The sequence below is a fragment of the Vitis riparia genome, chromosome 7 (genome assembly GCF_004353265.1).
Source record: "Vitis riparia cultivar Riparia Gloire de Montpellier isolate 1030 chromosome 7, EGFV_Vit.rip_1.0, whole genome shotgun sequence".
NCBI classification, from domain to species: domain Eukaryota; kingdom Viridiplantae; phylum Streptophyta; class Magnoliopsida; order Vitales; family Vitaceae; genus Vitis; species Vitis riparia.
In genome coordinates, this window is record NC_048437.1 from 399,136 (window position 1) to 415,339 (window position 16,204).

Here is a 16,204-nt window from a genome sequence, read left to right on the forward strand (position 1 = left end):
TCGCAGTACTCTCTCTTCTCACTACAAAGTAAAAAAGAGAAGCACCACCAAAATCTCAAACAAGAGCGAACAGAATCGAATATTCTAAAGGTGTTGTGATCCTGAAAATGAAAAGAAAACCTGAATGTACCTGCCTACATGCATGAAGGATGTACATTTTGTGTACGACTGACCATTGTATGTCTCCTTCACAACACCAAATCTAGACCCCAAGATTATGATTCCATCTGTTTCATCTTTCTATATTCTATTTACTTTGGACCTTGGATCTCTATCTCTCTCTCTGTCTCTCTCATTATACTCTTTTTGAGCAACGCTTGCATTTAATTTAAGCTCAAATCTCACGGGGCCCTGTTCATTGAATCAGCTAGTTGGGTGCTTAATCTTTAATAAAGGCAACCCAAAGCAGAGCCACTAAAATTCAATTTGACATTAATTAACCATATAACCCTTACTCGTGTTAATTGTTTCCAGCAATGTTTATACCCTTTGCTTTAATAACGAGAAATCTACCTTAATCTCTAACAATTTAATTTTAGGCCCCAAGTGTTTGAAGAAAGGTCTTTAAAATGAAAATGAAAAGAGTAACGTGGCAAACAAAGAGACAACATGGGCAAAAAGGTGGTGTTTTTAATTGATTAAATGCGAATGCTGCATGGTGGCATGGTGGCATACTCTCCCATGGCATGTGGAACTCCTCCCTCTCCCCCCCACACAGATTGTCCCACTCTCCTAATTTGTCCCTAACCCCTTGTCTCCTCACTTCCCAAGGCTTTCTCTCTCATTCTCTTAAATATTATTCTTCTTATGCCGACTCCAATACTTTCCCATATCCCTATCTATCTCCTTCATTTCATTTTTAATATCCCATATGTATTCCACCTATGTAAAGCAATGAATCGTATATTCTACGGTTCTACCCACATAAAATAGAGGGATGAAAAAAAAGAGGTGGGTGTTGAGTGCTAACTCAGTCTCTCACAGCCGGATGGGTGTTGTGCTACCAATAATTGGAGAACAATATCTTCTAAGTATCGAAATGGACCATACGTGTTGTTCTCTTGGTAGACCACGACATCCACTACAGCTCATTTCCATCCATCCTCGTTCATCAATCATCCTTCCCTTATAATAATAATACCCAAAATCTCAATCACCCAATTATTTGGAAACCAAACTTCACAACTTGGCCCCCTCTAAACCAATCTGGGATACAGCCCTCGCTCCACCACCAAAAATCCGTTCCCATATTTTAATACCTTTGTTGCTATCTTTTTACTTTCTCCCACAAAAAGCATACCGTATGCCCTCCTTTATCACCACCTTTTGTATATATACAGCAGCAGAGGCACCCCCTTCACTAGCAACTTGCAAATACCAACCAACATGAAACCATCTGCCCTCTTCAGAACCCTCTCGTCCCGGATTCCAGCCACACGCCTGTCCTCTCCGGCCGTAGCACCGTTACCAACCCGAAGCCGATTTGATCACCTAGTGACTTCAGAGCTAGATACCTTGCTGATACAAGGGGTCTCTGGGTCTGGATACACCAGTGTTACTTTTCTGGTTGATGCCCTTGGTGCCTCGGCCGCTGCCCAGAAGATAGCACTCGAGTGTCTAGCAAATGTGAGACGTGGGGATAGGGATGACCGAACCGCCATTGATGAGTATCTTGAGGACAGTGCTGAACTGCTAGATGCATGCGGGGACTTGTCTGCAACAATGGAGGCGATTCACAAATATGTTGAGTCACTTCAAGTAGTGCTACACTCCCTCCATGGGAGGTTCCCGCCCAGCACACCAGCTCTAGCACGGGCATCACAAGCGTTGGAGTCATGTGAGGCTATGGAAATGAACATGAAATATAGTTTGATCTCGAGAAAATTAAGCCAGAAGCTCGCTCATGGCACTAAAACTCCAGCAGAATTGAGTGAGATCTTGAGTGGTTCTAGTGCCATAGCCTCAATGGTGTGCCAGATTCTTGGAATGGTATTGTCATTTAAATCAAAGCGCGCCTTCCCAACAATTCAGTCCAGGCCAACAGCATCCTGGTCCAGTTCATTGCATGAACTGCACAAGGGATTAGAGGAGGAAATAAAGAAAAACCGAAAATCTGGAGGGTTTGCGATGCTAACTGAGCTGAGGGAGACCGTGATGGCAGCTCAGGAGCTGAGGATTCAAATCAAGAACCAGAAGCACAATGAGTTGGGGCTCATTGTTGAGGAATTGAAGAGAAGATGTGAGGCATTGGAGCAAGGAATTAGGGCCTTAGATGAGAAAGTAAATAACCTTTACAGGCATCTAATTTCTCTAAGAATGGCCTTGTTGGGGATTCTCTCCCAAGCCTAGAACATTGCTGATCATGAAACCATTAGGAATACTTGCGAAAGAAAAAAACATAAACATTTGACTTCAATTTTTATGACAGACATGAGTGTATATAGATTTGGCATTCACCAAAATATGTTTGTTGGATTTGTATGAATGTCTATTAATTGGTTTAATTTTTTCTACATGTATTTGATCTTCCATTAGTCTGACGTTCTTTTTCTTTAAACCAAGATTTGAAGAGTAGAAGATTACATTATATAGCAAGGCCATTCCTCCATCAATGGTTCTTCCACTACAAAATCTGTAGATTGATGTATCCATGTTTCCCTAACAGGAGGTGTCACTCTGTTTTCATATGATCCTACAATCCCACTAAGTTAAACACCTATATAATCATTTACCGAATTACAGCTAACTTTCATCTGTCAATGTATCAACAACTAAAACAACAAGACAATCAATCAACCACTCTAAATAGTAATCAACTTGTTGCAGTGAGATCCAATGATAAAAAAGGATGATGAATTAGCATCTCAGCAGACCATCTACTCCTAAGACTCCTCACCAAACACCTCTCCAAGAAATCTTTCCCATCCCTTGATATGTCACTTGGCAATTCGGGCCATTCAGGGCTGTTTCCAATCCGCTGGAGAATATCTTTAATTTGCGAATCATGACTCAAGTCCGCCTGCGAATCCCACATCGGCTTCCCAGTCATCATCTCAAGAACAGTGCACCCAAGTGCCCAAATATCAGCATACTGATCCTGTACCCTATGGCTCACAGTTTCTGGTGCCATGTACCGGTAAGTTCCTCTCACGGCCCCCAACTCATCATCATCTTCTTCTCCATTAGGATGGGCAGCCACCCTCTTTGCCAGTCCAAAATCTGCAATCTTTGCAGTATAACCATCACCATCTCTTGCAAGCAGAATGTTGGAAGGCTTGATATCGCAGTGCACATAACCCCGGCTATGAACATGGACAAGTCCCAAAACCATGTCTCTAGCAAATAACCTAACATGGTATTCACTCAATCCAGGATTACCCAACTTCTTAATCCATTTGGCCAAGCTACCACCTTCACAAAACTCCATCAAGATATTGTAGTAGGTTCTGTTATCAAACCTTGACTGGGTCATCTCGTCTCCATGAGATTGAACTACATGAGGACTTAGTTTCAGGTCCCACAAGATCTTGGTCTCTCTCCTAAGGGAAGACGACATGGAGACTTCAGCAGACTTCACCGCGAAATTAGTCAAAACAGAGTCAGACCCACCACCACCACCACCATCATCATCATCATCATCATCATGACACACAATGATGGGGGCTCTGGATGTCGCAAAAGAAACAAAACCAAAACTGCCTTTACCAAGATTGTGTTTCCGAGTCCAAGCAACCCCATCACCTCCACGCAGGCTCTTCACCGCACCTTTCAGGAAGTGGCGCCTTCTGCACGCGGCCTGCCAATTACTATTACTACCCTGTTTGGCCCGCTTTGTTACCGTCATTATCTTGACTGATGAAGACGAAGACGAAGACAAGGGAGGATTCAACCTAGATAACAATCTAGGGCACTGGAGGATGAACTTACTCCTTCTGATGATCGCCAACCTCCTCTTCTCTTCTTCCACCATTGATCTCAACTAGAGAAGCAGATGGAAGTAAATGTGGTTTTTAAAGTATTTAGAAACATATATTTGTTTTGTAGTAGGATTAGAAATAGAAATAGAAACAGAATCTTGGAGTATATATATATATAGAGAGAGAGAGAGAGAGAGAGAGAGAGAGAGAGAGAGAGAGAGAGAGAGAGAGAGAGAGAGAGAATATCTTATAATATAATTTCATATAAAAAAATAAATCAATATCTTTCCCTTTGATTCTCAAAAAATAAGTATTTTTTATAATTTCAATTATTTTTAATATTCTAAAAAAATAATCTATTTTAAGAAAAGATTGTTATAAATTTGTTTTTAATTAAAAATTTATCAAACATTCAAAGAAGCGTTAATTCCCAAAAAAAAAAAACACTTGTTAATTATTTACATAATTTATTAAAAAATAAACAATTCCCAAAAACACCCTTTATTTACCCCCCCATACATTATCCTCCGATAGAAGAAGATTCAAAGTGTGATATTAAAGTTTACTTTGAAATTATTCTCGGGAAAGGATATCTCCATAAGTATAATTTGAGAGTGTCTAAACTTATAAATATTTTAAAATTTGTAAATATGAATTTAGTTTACAAATCTACAAATTATCATTATTTGGTATAAAAAGAAAAAGGAAATACTTATAGAGAGACTATCTCAGATAAGCATAATTTAAGAGTCCACAACGTTATAAATATTTTTAACCTATTTTTTATATTTTTAAATACGTTTTTAAACCAATTTTTTATATATCTTTTTTCATATTTACATAATTGTTATTTTAAAACAATTATTAAATGAAAACTATAGGAAAATATATATATTTGAAAACATTTTATATCTTATTTGAAGAAAAAAAGAAAACTATTTTGTAAGAGCAGAGTGCAATAATTAGTTGGGATTCTATTTTCTAATTTTTCTTAAAATTGCCTTAGTACTTTCCTTCCTAACTTCCAATTGTGTGTGTTGCCTCTCTTCACTTGTCTTCCCTCACAAAAGGAGTCTGTTTGCCAGGAAGCCCAAGAAGTGTTTTTTTTTAAAAAAAAAAATATATATATATATGTTTAATAAAATGTAAGAAATATTTTCTAAAATATAAAAAATCACTTATTGTATTAAAAAATTATTTATAATATTTTTTATGGATAAATTTGTGGTTGTTTGGTGGTGTTTATATTGAAGTATTTCAAGTGAAAGTGTTTTTAGGGGATTTGCTTAAGTAATTTTTAAAATTTTTAAAAGTGCCTTTTAAATTTTATTAAATACTTATTTTTTAAAAATATTTTTTAAATCAAAATCACTTTCTAAAATCATTATAAAAAAATATTACTATTAAAATATTTTTAAAAGAAAATATTATTACTAAAAACATTTTAAATAAAAATATTATGAAATGCAGTTGAAAATATATTAAAAACTTTTTATATTATATATATTATATATAATGAAAAAAATTATTTTTTATAAGTTATTTTTCATACTAGGATTTTGCTTTTTACAAATTATTTTCGAAAATATTATTCAACAGAGCGCTTTCATGTTTATTTATTAAAAAAAACCCTTAACATACAATAGTGTAAAGCAAAAAACTGACAGAATTGTACTGGAACTGACCACTCAGTTTGATTAAATCTAAGACATGATTGGTCTGTGAGATTCCTTAGATCCCCTACATGTAATTAAATCAATTTTATTAATTAAAATTATTAATCAATGAAATTAAAATCTAATGTTAATGGCCAAGAATAAAATAATACTAAAAGTTAATATTAAGGAAAAAAAACAAACAGCAAAGCACCAAAGTAAAACCCTAGAAATTGGATTTGCTTCTCTGTTAGGGTTTAAGGTAATCTTCCAGCTCAATTTTGATTATGCGCATTTCACTTCTCTCTCATTCAACACCCGTTTTCCTTCCCATTCAATTCATAAATATAAGATTGCTTTTTTATTATTATTATTTTTTTTTCAAATGGGTTTTATTCTAAAGTCCCTGTTTGGTCGCTGAGAAAAATCGAGGAAAGATTATTTTTCTTTTCAAATGGGTTTCTTCTTACGCTGTGGCGTTTGTTTTCAGGACTCGCATACAAAATTACAACCAAATGGAGTTTATATATGTTATTTTTATTATAAGATTGATTTTTTTTTTTCAAGTGGGTTATCTTCTAAAGTCCCTGTTTGGTTGCCAAGAAAAATCGGGCAAGATTACTTTCTTTTCAAATGAGTTTCTTATGCTTAAGTTAATTTGTGGATATTGTTTTCAGGACTCGCATATAAATAATGCTGTAAAAATTTATGATTTTCATTTCTTTTTTATTTTTCTTGTTGCATTTTCTCAGCAACCAAAAGGATGTTATAAATGCCAATTTTTCCCGTTTTATTTAATATCCATGTTTTATTTTTGTTAGGCGACTATGGTTGTTTGCCATTCTATGAAATTGAAGTCTTGCCGTTGTCTGTACAGTTATTCTATTTTATTTTATTTGGGTCTTTTTCTCTAATTTGGATGCTTATGCTTTGTTAATGGTTCTTTGATGACGCGTGCTTGAACGTTGATGACATGGGTGCATGTTTTCAGATTTAGAAAATGAAAGCTGGATGTAGGAATAAGGGCTATAAATCTATAACTGAACTGGAAAAAGCACAGACCAAATTAAGCTAATTAAATCTTTTTTAGGAGAGCAAACATTAGTTTAACATTGACAATGTGTTTATCATATATGATAAAAAAATTGTGTAGTCATAAACAAATCAGAAATCTCTTCACTCTATGATGCTTTCAATCTCAACCTTTGAACTCCTGGATTAGGAGTTATCTATAAATAAGGATATATGAATAATTAGTATTTACCCCCTTCACTTGTTTGCTGTTGCATTCTCACTGGAATTGCAGGATAGTTGCCAAAGTAGGGTCAATGTGGAAAACATATAAAATGGTTTTTGAGCAGTAAATGTGGGAAGCTATGTAAAAATGTGAAAATACTACTTTCTTACTAATAAAATGGAACTCAGTTGGAATGCACTTAATTTTTTTTTTTTTTTGTGCTCATATTTGTATCTTAATGGAGAATTGGTCTTTTGTTTTTCTATCCTTCTTTTGTTGTGAATTTATTCATCATAATATCTTTATCCTTTTTATTAGTTCTTTTTTGGGTGCATTAGTATGTCATAAAGAATTGGAATGATTATGGGCTTTATTGCTATTTTGGAATGAAGACAGTTGGAAACAAAAGACCTCAGTTGTTGATATGTGTTGAGACTTCAAGCATGTCTATTGATCCTAATGCACAATTACCATTGGCTTTCGTGGATGAGGACCCTTCCTCAGGCTCTGGAGATGATGTGAACATGTTGGATGGACACAACAAGCGTCAGTCTGTGACGCAATCAAGTGCAGGTCGTCGCAAGAGAAGTCGCAAGGCTACTGGAGATGCCATAGTGGATGCTATGCTTGAGATTGCAGCTGCTTCCAAAATGAGGGCGACTGCAATTATGAAGAGTGAGGACCGTTTTTCTATAAGCAAATGTATTAAAGTCTTGGATGAGATGCAAGGTGTTGATCAGCATGTCTATTTTCTCGCTTTGGATTTATTTGAGAATCCCAATGCGAGGGAAACTTTCATCTCTCTAAAGAGTGAGAGACGACTGGCATGGTTGCAGGGCAAGTGTAGTGCTTCCTCTGGTTCTGTAGTGGGAGGAGCTTAATGGTTTTTGTGCTTTTTTGTCCCTTTGTTTCAAACTTTTTGTGATGGTCTATATGATCATAGGGCAACCTGCAAGATTGTCATCCTTGTACTTAGTTTGACATTATGGTTGATGACTCTGTCACTTATGGTTTCATGATCGTAAATGATAGTTAGCAGTTTTAGTTTCCATTTCTTTGTTGGTTATTGCTTTTCTATGAAGCCTGCAGTATTTGATTGAACTGCTTTCAAGAATGATTGACTTTATATCTCATGAAGTTAAGTTTATTGCGTTATATATTCTGTATTTTTATTCTATTTCTACAGATACGTCTGCTAGCATGGATGAATTTGACTTAGAATTGGACGAGATGGAATTAGTTGCTGCAGCTGCTGGCTACTACTATTATAATAGTATAACCAGGCAGCCTTGTCATAGTTTGTCACCTAGCGGATCTGGATTTATGACTGAAGTGCTGAATGGTCATGACGATGTATGTCGGGAAATGTTTAGGATGGATAAACATGTGTTTCACAAATTATGTGATACTCTTCGACAGAGAGGCATGTTACGAGATACGGCTGGTGTCATGATAGAGGAGCAGCTGGCTATTTTCTTGAACATCATTGGCCACAATGAGCGTAACAGAGTAATACAAGAGCGATTTCAACACTCGGGTGAGACCATCAGCCGGCATTTCAATAATGTATTGAAGGCAATCAAGTCATTATCTCGTGAATTTCTGCAACCACCACCACTCAGCACTCCTCCGGAAATCTTAAGAAATAATAGATTTTATCCATATTTTAAGGTTTATTTCTGGACGCTTGTTTTGGTGCATTTTATGTGCATTCTGTTATTTCATTTGCTTTACTTCCTTTTGCTCAGGATTGTATTGGAGTTATAGATGGCATGCACATTCCTGCACATGTCCCGGCGAAAGACCAATCTCGATTTCGTAACAGGAAAGGTATTTTGTCGCAAAATGTGTTGGCAGCTTGCACATTTGACCTACAGTTTATTTTTGTTTATCCTGGGTGGGAAGGCTCCGTTGCAGATTCACGTGTATTAAGAGCTGTCCTAGATGATCCAGATCAGAATTTCCCTAACATTCCTGAAGGTGCTTCTGGAAATATATTCACCACAGGAACATTTAACTTTTTCTTTTTAATTTGGTTTTAATGTAACATATCATACAAATCGAATACATCCCCAACTTAACCATAAACGATTTTCTTTTGCAGGGAAGTACTACCTTGTTGACTCAGGGTATTCAAATATTGAAGGATTCATTGCTCCTTACCAAGGTGTGAGGTACCACCTCCATGAATATAGAGGAGCCAATCAACTACCAAGGAGCGCAAAGGAGTTGTTTAATCACCGGCATGCATTTCTAAGAAATGCCATCCAGAGATCATTTGATGTGTTGAAAGCACGATTTCCTATTCTCAAACTCGCTCCTCAATATGCTTTCCATATCCAAAGAGATATTGTTATAGCTGCATGTGTTATACATAATCACATCCGACGAGAAGAAAGAAATGATTGGTTGTTTACTGGTGTTGAAGGAAGGACAGTGGAAGAATTTCCTGATTATGATGATCAACCTGATATGCAGTTGACTACCTCAATACAAGAACAGATTGCTTCCTCATTACGAGACTCAATTGCAGCAGCAATGTGGAGTGACTTCATAAATAAGTGGGATGAGTGGTGATTGGTACTGCTAGCAATCTAGGAACTTGTAGAGATTCTGTATGAGTTCTCCATAATGGGTGAATCATTTTGTGGATTCTAGATGTCTCCATATGAAATGGAATAATCCATTTGATATGGCCTTTTGCAGTGCATGGTAGCAATGAAGAATTTCTAGATAACAAAATTCTTTTTTGGTTTTTATTTTTCTATTTATGTTCCTTTTTTGTTCTTTTCCTGTTGCAGCCTGGGGAAGTGGGTAGTAGTTGGGTGTTTTCTTTGGTTGGTTTCTGTTCCTCCAAATCGATGGCACTGCCTCACTTGATTGAGTTGGGTTTGCATTGATGATCTTGTTCCTACCCATAACTCATTTAAATCATGCAAATTTGTGTATCATAAGAGTGGGCACTATTGTAGAGCTCAATGGCACTAGAAAATCTAGGTACAAGTAGATGTATGGATGATTCTTTAAAAACTCACACCATTATCATGTTTGCAACTCAAGTAAATAGGTGCTTTGTTGACACAAATTTTAAAATATTCCAAAATTCCTCTATTCTTTTTGTTTTTTTTCCCCTGTTTTGGTGTGCCCCAATTTGGAAACAATACAGCCCTTCCCATCTCATTCACTGCTATTAAAATGCTTCATTGGCGTGCCTGTACAACAGAGCTCAAGTACCACCTTTTCCAATGATATCATATTCTGCTGTAACAAAGGGAATCTTAGTGTAGTTTAACTTTGTTCTCTTTTCTTTTTCCATTTTCTGATGATTCTGCTTAATGAAATGTTCACTGTGGTTCCTTTTTTCTTTCTATATTCTGATGATGGCGTTTGTATACAACTCCTGCTTTTGCCATGAGAGTGTTATTATCAAAGGTTATACATGAGCGTGCAACTTTGGTTATTATCAGAAGAATATTATTAGCAACCAAAATTTATTGCTTGGGAATGAGGGATACTTGAAGAAACAATGGCACAGACTGCAAAAGGAAAAAGATAAAAATGTAAGATGCAATATTCACATGCCAAAATATATATGGCAGTTGTCTTCAGGATGTGCATGTGTAGGTATGTATCTCTCTTCACTCACACTGAAGTTAGCAATAACTTTTTGAGGATGCCAAAATATATACGGCAATTGTCTTCAGGATGTGCATATGTAGTTATGTATCTTTATTCACACTGAAGTTAACAATAATTTTTTGAGGAGGCCCTGAGTGGCTTTGTTTGATATTATTTCTCATTCTGTATTTTTAATTTTTTATTTTGCTAACCAAATTCACAGCCTTGTCCTGTTATTAAATCTTTTAAGGTCTAGAATGAGACTGAAGAAAGAAGAGTTTGATAAGCATGAAGAATAATTAGGTATGCATCAATTACTTCTTGGACGCAAGGTTTAGAGAACTGGCTTTTTGAAGGAAACATCTGCAGAGGTACTGATTCTAGCCACTTCTTAATTGTTTAGCTATTTAGTTTTGTAATCATTCACTATATGCTGGGCCTGCTCAATTGAAGGGGTCTCTAGTTGGTTGGGATACTATTCTATTGGATTTTTAGTCTCATGAATTTTGTGTTGTGAGATAGTTCTTTGGCTATAATGGACTTTTGTAGGGTTTTTCCCCTATTGGAAAGAGAATTGAAGACTATTTTGTCCAATATCTGAAGCATAAATTGCATCTTCAATTTGTCCTATCAGAAAAAAAGAAAAAAAAAGGTTGCATCTTCAATTTGATGCAAGCAATAAACTATGATGTGAAGTTGTTTTCTTTTTCCTTTTTTCTTTCTTTTTTTAGTACAAAGGATGATATATATCAAAAAAATAAAAATAAAAATAAAAAATAAAAAGGAAAACCCTAAGAACAGCGACAGGATAGCTATACCAAACAATTATGAAACAAGAACATGTACAAAATATACAATAATGTATAATTCAAAGGGGTAAAAAATCTTTTACAAAAGAAACCAACTGTTTGGCTTCGTGTTTAGGTATAATCTCATTAACCAAATGAGGGTACCAAGAGAAGGAACAACCCAAGCCACTTAGCATACTTCCTAGGACCTCTCCAAATTAGACACCCATGAGATCACCGCAGCAAAATCTCCCTCCACCAAAAAAATGGAAAGATCCAAAGCCTTAGCCTGCAATAAACCCTCACAAAGAGCTAAGACTTGTGTCAATAGCCAAATTCTGTCTTGCCAATTTGGAGAAGGCTCTCAACACTATACGATGTTCTCTAATAACACCTCCAATTCCCAACCAATCTAGGTTATCTTAGAGCACACCCATCAAAGTTTAACTTAATCAAACCCAATGAAGATGGAGTCTATATTAAGGGGATTTTACAACCTACCCTTTTTTTTTTTTTTTTTTGATCGGTAAAAGAGTTTCTATTAAAGAAAGAGACACCAAGAAGGCGACTCAAGAATTACAAACCTATACACCCTCCTTTAAGAAAATGCTAAAAGAACAAAGGGCCCCAAAATACAACCCTAATTAGAGCCCATCCAATCTATGAAATTAGCTATAGTTAGAGGGCTATCAACTATGAACAATTTTGTTTCAGCCCAAAGAGAAAGAATAAAAGAGTATTTCAATCTTTGAATTGACAATATATCATCCTTGAAAGCCAAGCAATTCCTCGCCTTCCAAACCGTCCAAAAAATGTGCAGAGGAGCCGCTCTCCATACCTTCTTACGCTTTTTGCCCACAAAAGAACCATGCCAACTTAGAAGTGTTTCTTTAACGGAAGAAGGCAACACCCAAGAAACTCCAAAAACTGTGAAAAGAAGATCCCATAAAACCTTTGTTCTTGAACAATGAAGAAGGAGATGGTCTATGGTCTCCTCATTCTCAAGACACAAAAAACATCTATTTGCCAAAGCCCATCCTCTTTTCTGCACCTTGTCCAATGTTAGTGCTTTGCCCCACATAGCCTCCCATGCAAAAAAACTAATCTTGGGCTGCACATTCGCATTCCAAATAAGGCTTGAAGGAAACCGAGCCGAACCCCCCGCTTCAAGGGCCAAGTATAGAGATTTAACCGAGAATTTACCACTCTTAGTTTCAGTCCAAGATACCCTGTCCTCCACCTCCTCAATAATTCTGTGCCGATGTAACCGCTCCATAAAACTTGACGCTTCCTCTACCTCCCAATCATTAAAAGCTCTTAAAAAGCATGGATTCCAACCTACCCTTTCTGACTTGCAAACCATATTCCAATCAAGCTGTAGTGTTCAATGAAGTAATCTCAAAAACTGAAGAAGAAGAAGCCTAAAAGGATGAAGGATGAATACATATGTATCAAATACCAAATACATTCTAAGGTCCTTCATTTATCCTTGTAAAAAGGTTTTACAAAAAATAAGCCTGAAGAATTCAATGACCAAACTCTCTCATCTGAGAAGGAAGGTGATAAATACACAAAGGTAAGAGATGACATGAAAACTTCAAGCTCTTCAATTTTTAGATTGGTGAGGTTTCAACAAAAGTTGAAATTCTAATCCAAAGAGGAAGAAGAAATATCAAGAATTGATGAAATAAAGGTGCTTTTCACTCTTACAATTTGGAAGAGGTTAGGAAATTGAGTGCAAAGTATCTGGTTTCCTCACTACAAATCTTTCTAGAATCGAGCCTTTCTGCCATCACAAATTGAAAAATGAGTAACAAAAAATTACAAAAAAAATGTCAAATAGGTTTTTAAGGGTGACAGTACAAGGCTCTTGTGGCCAAAGTCTCCAGATGAGGTTTTTTGTGGCTAAAGCATACAGACAAGGCTCTCATGGCCAAAGCTACTCCCTCTTCTTCCTTCTTGGGGTGTGGGGTTCTCTGTCCTCTCTCTAAAGGCAATCATTCAGTGTTGGGGTGGATGAGAGTATGCTTTGTTGGATAGAGCCAGAAGGAGTGCCTATGTTTTAGTCTGATGGCGTAGTGAGTGAGCCATTGAGTATGATCTTGCAAGATGTGACTTTGAGGATTACTTTAGCAAGTTGTCAATTAGTGAAAAACGAGGTGATCCAAGTTTAGTTTGGGGTGGGGATGGAGGTGGAGGTGCTGCTAATGTGGAGGATCTAGCTGATGTTCTGGGCTGCTGGGTGAGTACCCTCACCACTATTTAATTGGGATACGGTTGTGAGCCCCTTTCCAATCATCATTGGTGTGATATGTTGTGGAGGAAAGATTCAAAAATGGCTTGCTACGTGGAAGAGACAATACCTATCGAAAGGAGGTAGACTCACTTTGATTAAAAGTACTCTATTGAATCTATACTTTATGTCATCATTCATCATCTCTAGAAAGGTGAGCCTAGGATTGGAGAAGATCTGAAGGAATTTTCTTTTTGGGGAGGGAGGTGCTCTTGAGAATAAGCTGCATTTGGTAAATTGGCAATTGTTTGTATGTACAAGAGGAATGAGGACCTTGGTATTAGAAGTCTCTCCATATTCAACAAGGCCCTCATCAACAAATGGTGAGAAATTGACTGTTGAGAGGGGATTCCTTCAAAACAGGTGATTATAGAGGAGCATAAAGCAAAGGATGGGGATGACACACAAGAGGCATAGGGAAGGGTATGGAATGGGTTTGAGAGGGGTAATTAGAAGTGGACGGGGAGGTCTTTAGAAGATAACAGGATTTATGGAGGGCAATGATTGGAGGGTGAAATTTTATAAGGATCGGTGGTGTGACTTATCATTGACAGAGTCTTTTCTTGCATTGTTTTCTATAGCATCACTCAAGATAGATCCATGACTAGGAGCTAGATGGAATAGAGGCTTTTTTTAGGAGACTATAAGCACAAGCAATTCAAAGGAATGAGGACGATAAAATGGTTTGGTCAGAATTGAAGCAGTAGATTCTTAGTTAAATCATTTTATTCCTCTTTGTCTACTAGAAGAATAGAGCCTTTGCTTACAAGTATTGTCTAAAATCCTTGGATTCTATTGAGGGTCAACTTTTTTGCATGGGAAGCAGTCTGGGTAGGGATTTTAACTTTAGACCAGCTCAAAAGAAGGGGGAAATGTTGTTGAACAAATGCTATATGTGTAAAGGAGCAGAGGTAATGGTTAATCACATTCTCCTTCATTGCTTGAAAGTACTCATCCTGTGGCTGTTGGTTTTTTCTCAATTTGGTATAGATTGGGTAATGCACTCTTTAATAAGAGGCCTCTTTTGAGTTGACATGGTTTTTTTATTGGAAAGAAGGGGAAGAAAGTTTAGAGAATTACTCCTTTGTGCTATTTTCAACCCCACATAAAAGAAAAGAAATAGAGGGTCATCTGAAAATATGAAACAGCCAGGTCAAATAATCAAACAGACATAATTTTTGGAGTTGGTTAGCGTATATAAGGGCTTTCCCAATGTCCCTTGCAAACTTTGTTGATTGGCGGAGCTCTAAATAGGGAGAGAGTTGATTTTTGTTTCTCCCTCCTTTTGGCCAGCCTTTTGGCTCCTTTATATATACCATGTATACTTTTGTGTGCCTTTTCGCTAGGAGCTATATTAATATATTCGCTGTTTGTCTATAAAAAGAAAATGCCTAAAAGGAAAACTGACTGGAATTCTTGTGACTTGCTTGTGGATTTGGTTGCTTAAACCCACCAGTTGTATTTTTCTTTAATTCCTGCATTTGGTTCTCTGACCAACCTTATAATTTATATTTTTTTATGTAATTAATATCAAGTTCATTTGTTAGTAGATCAAGTAAATCTAGCTACATTTAACATGATAAAACTTCTGTACAGAAGTAAAACTGCAAGATGTGGTTTGTGCCCTTTTCAATTTCCTTGGTGCGCCCTTTTTGGTTGGCTCTATTTATAATATTTTTGTTTGCATATTAAAATAAAACTGCTTGATGTAAATTGATACAAAGGTTAGTCGTCGATAAGTTATTTAATTAGGTAGCCAACCAAGTGCCAAAGTCATAAGCCTTTGCCTGCATGTCTGCCTCATCTATGTATCCAGCTAAGGCCTTATTGCTGGCCCCATAGAGGGCTCAAGTAGGCTTTGAGTACGCTAGGCGGTTTCTCATGCATAGGATGTTATATGTGGAAATGGAAAAAAGGAAATTATAAAAAAAAAGAAAAAAAAAACCAAAAATTGTGAATTTCCTTTGATGTGAAGGAAGGGAGAACTTCCAATCATTGGTTTGTTAAGTGTTTATTTCCAGTTCTGATGAGTAGGTAATGTGGGACTTGCTCTTCCATTATCACCTTTGCATGTTGATATTTTTTAAAAACTATTATTTAGCATTGAATCATATTTTATACACATTTGCTCCCTACTTTGTTTGGGTAGCATAATCCCTATGAATGAGGCTTTCTTAGATATTAGTGATTATGGAAAGACGATGCTTATATTTTGGGTAGTATAATGTCTCACTGTTGTATTTGGAAAGGTATCTCCTAACGTTGGGTGAATTCTTATTCCCATTCACAAAGGTTCTTGGAATGTGAACGTCTTTCTAGGATCCAATGATAAAAGAGATGGAGAATGCTTTCTTCGGACACTCTTATTGCCCTTATGCTTGTTATTTCTTTTGGGGGCTTTAGAAGAAGACTATCCGGATGGAGGGAAAAAGTTCAGAGATCGTCACAAAAGAGGACAACTAACGAAATGGCTGTGTTTGGTTTCTCAGAAGTATAAAGAAAAAAATAATAATTAGAAAAATATTCTTCTTATATTCAGTTGTACTATAAAAAAATCAAATATAATTAAAATTAGTAATAAATTTATATATTTTTAAAATATTTAGTCTTTATATCGAATAATTAAAATAAGTTAAATGAATTTGAAGTGATGTATAAAAATAATTTATTGATTTTGAATTTAGTTTTTTTTTTTT

At 36.2% G+C, this 16,204-nt stretch overlaps 2 protein-coding genes across 2 annotated transcripts; one reads left to right on the plus strand and one right to left on the minus strand.

Annotated features, from left to right (window-relative positions):
• Positions 1–2,812: 2,812 nt before the first annotated feature.
• On the minus strand, positions 2,813–3,970 carry LOC117919221 (mitogen-activated protein kinase kinase kinase 18-like). The gene has a single exon (XM_034836355.1). It carries the CDS (start codon positions 3,968–3,970, stop codon positions 2,813–2,815), a length of 1,158 nt encoding a protein of 385 aa, XP_034692246.1.
• A 1,793-nt stretch (positions 3,971–5,763) lies between these two features.
• On the plus strand, positions 5,764–9,782 carry LOC117919450. The gene is made up of 5 exons (XM_034836658.1): positions 5,764–5,834; positions 7,202–7,484; positions 7,996–8,480; positions 8,558–8,789; positions 8,914–9,782. Exons 2-5 carry the CDS (start codon positions 7,253–7,255, stop codon positions 9,384–9,386), a joined length of 1,422 nt encoding a protein of 473 aa, XP_034692549.1. The 5' UTR covers positions 5,764–5,834; positions 7,202–7,252; the 3' UTR covers positions 9,387–9,782.
• The last annotated feature ends 6,422 nt before the right edge of the window (positions 9,783–16,204 follow it).

What these genes read in the sequence shown, in the direction of transcription:
- LOC117919221 (XM_034836355.1), bottom strand. Translation starts at nt 3,970, where the DNA reads ATGGTGGAAGAAGAGAAGAGGAGGTTGGCGATCATCAGAAGGAGTAAG.
- LOC117919450 (XM_034836658.1), top strand. Translation starts at nt 7,253, where the DNA reads ATGTCTATTGATCCTAATGCACAATTACCATTGGCTTTCGTGGATGAG. An exon ending in GGCGACTGCAATTATGAAGA is followed by an intron (nt 7,485 to 7,995) that starts GTGAGGACCGTT and finishes CTATTTCTACAG; the next exon opens with ATACGTCTGCTAGCATGGAT. An exon ending in GATTTTATCCATATTTTAAG is followed by an intron (nt 8,481 to 8,557) that starts GTTTATTTCTGG and finishes CCTTTTGCTCAG; the next exon opens with GATTGTATTGGAGTTATAGA.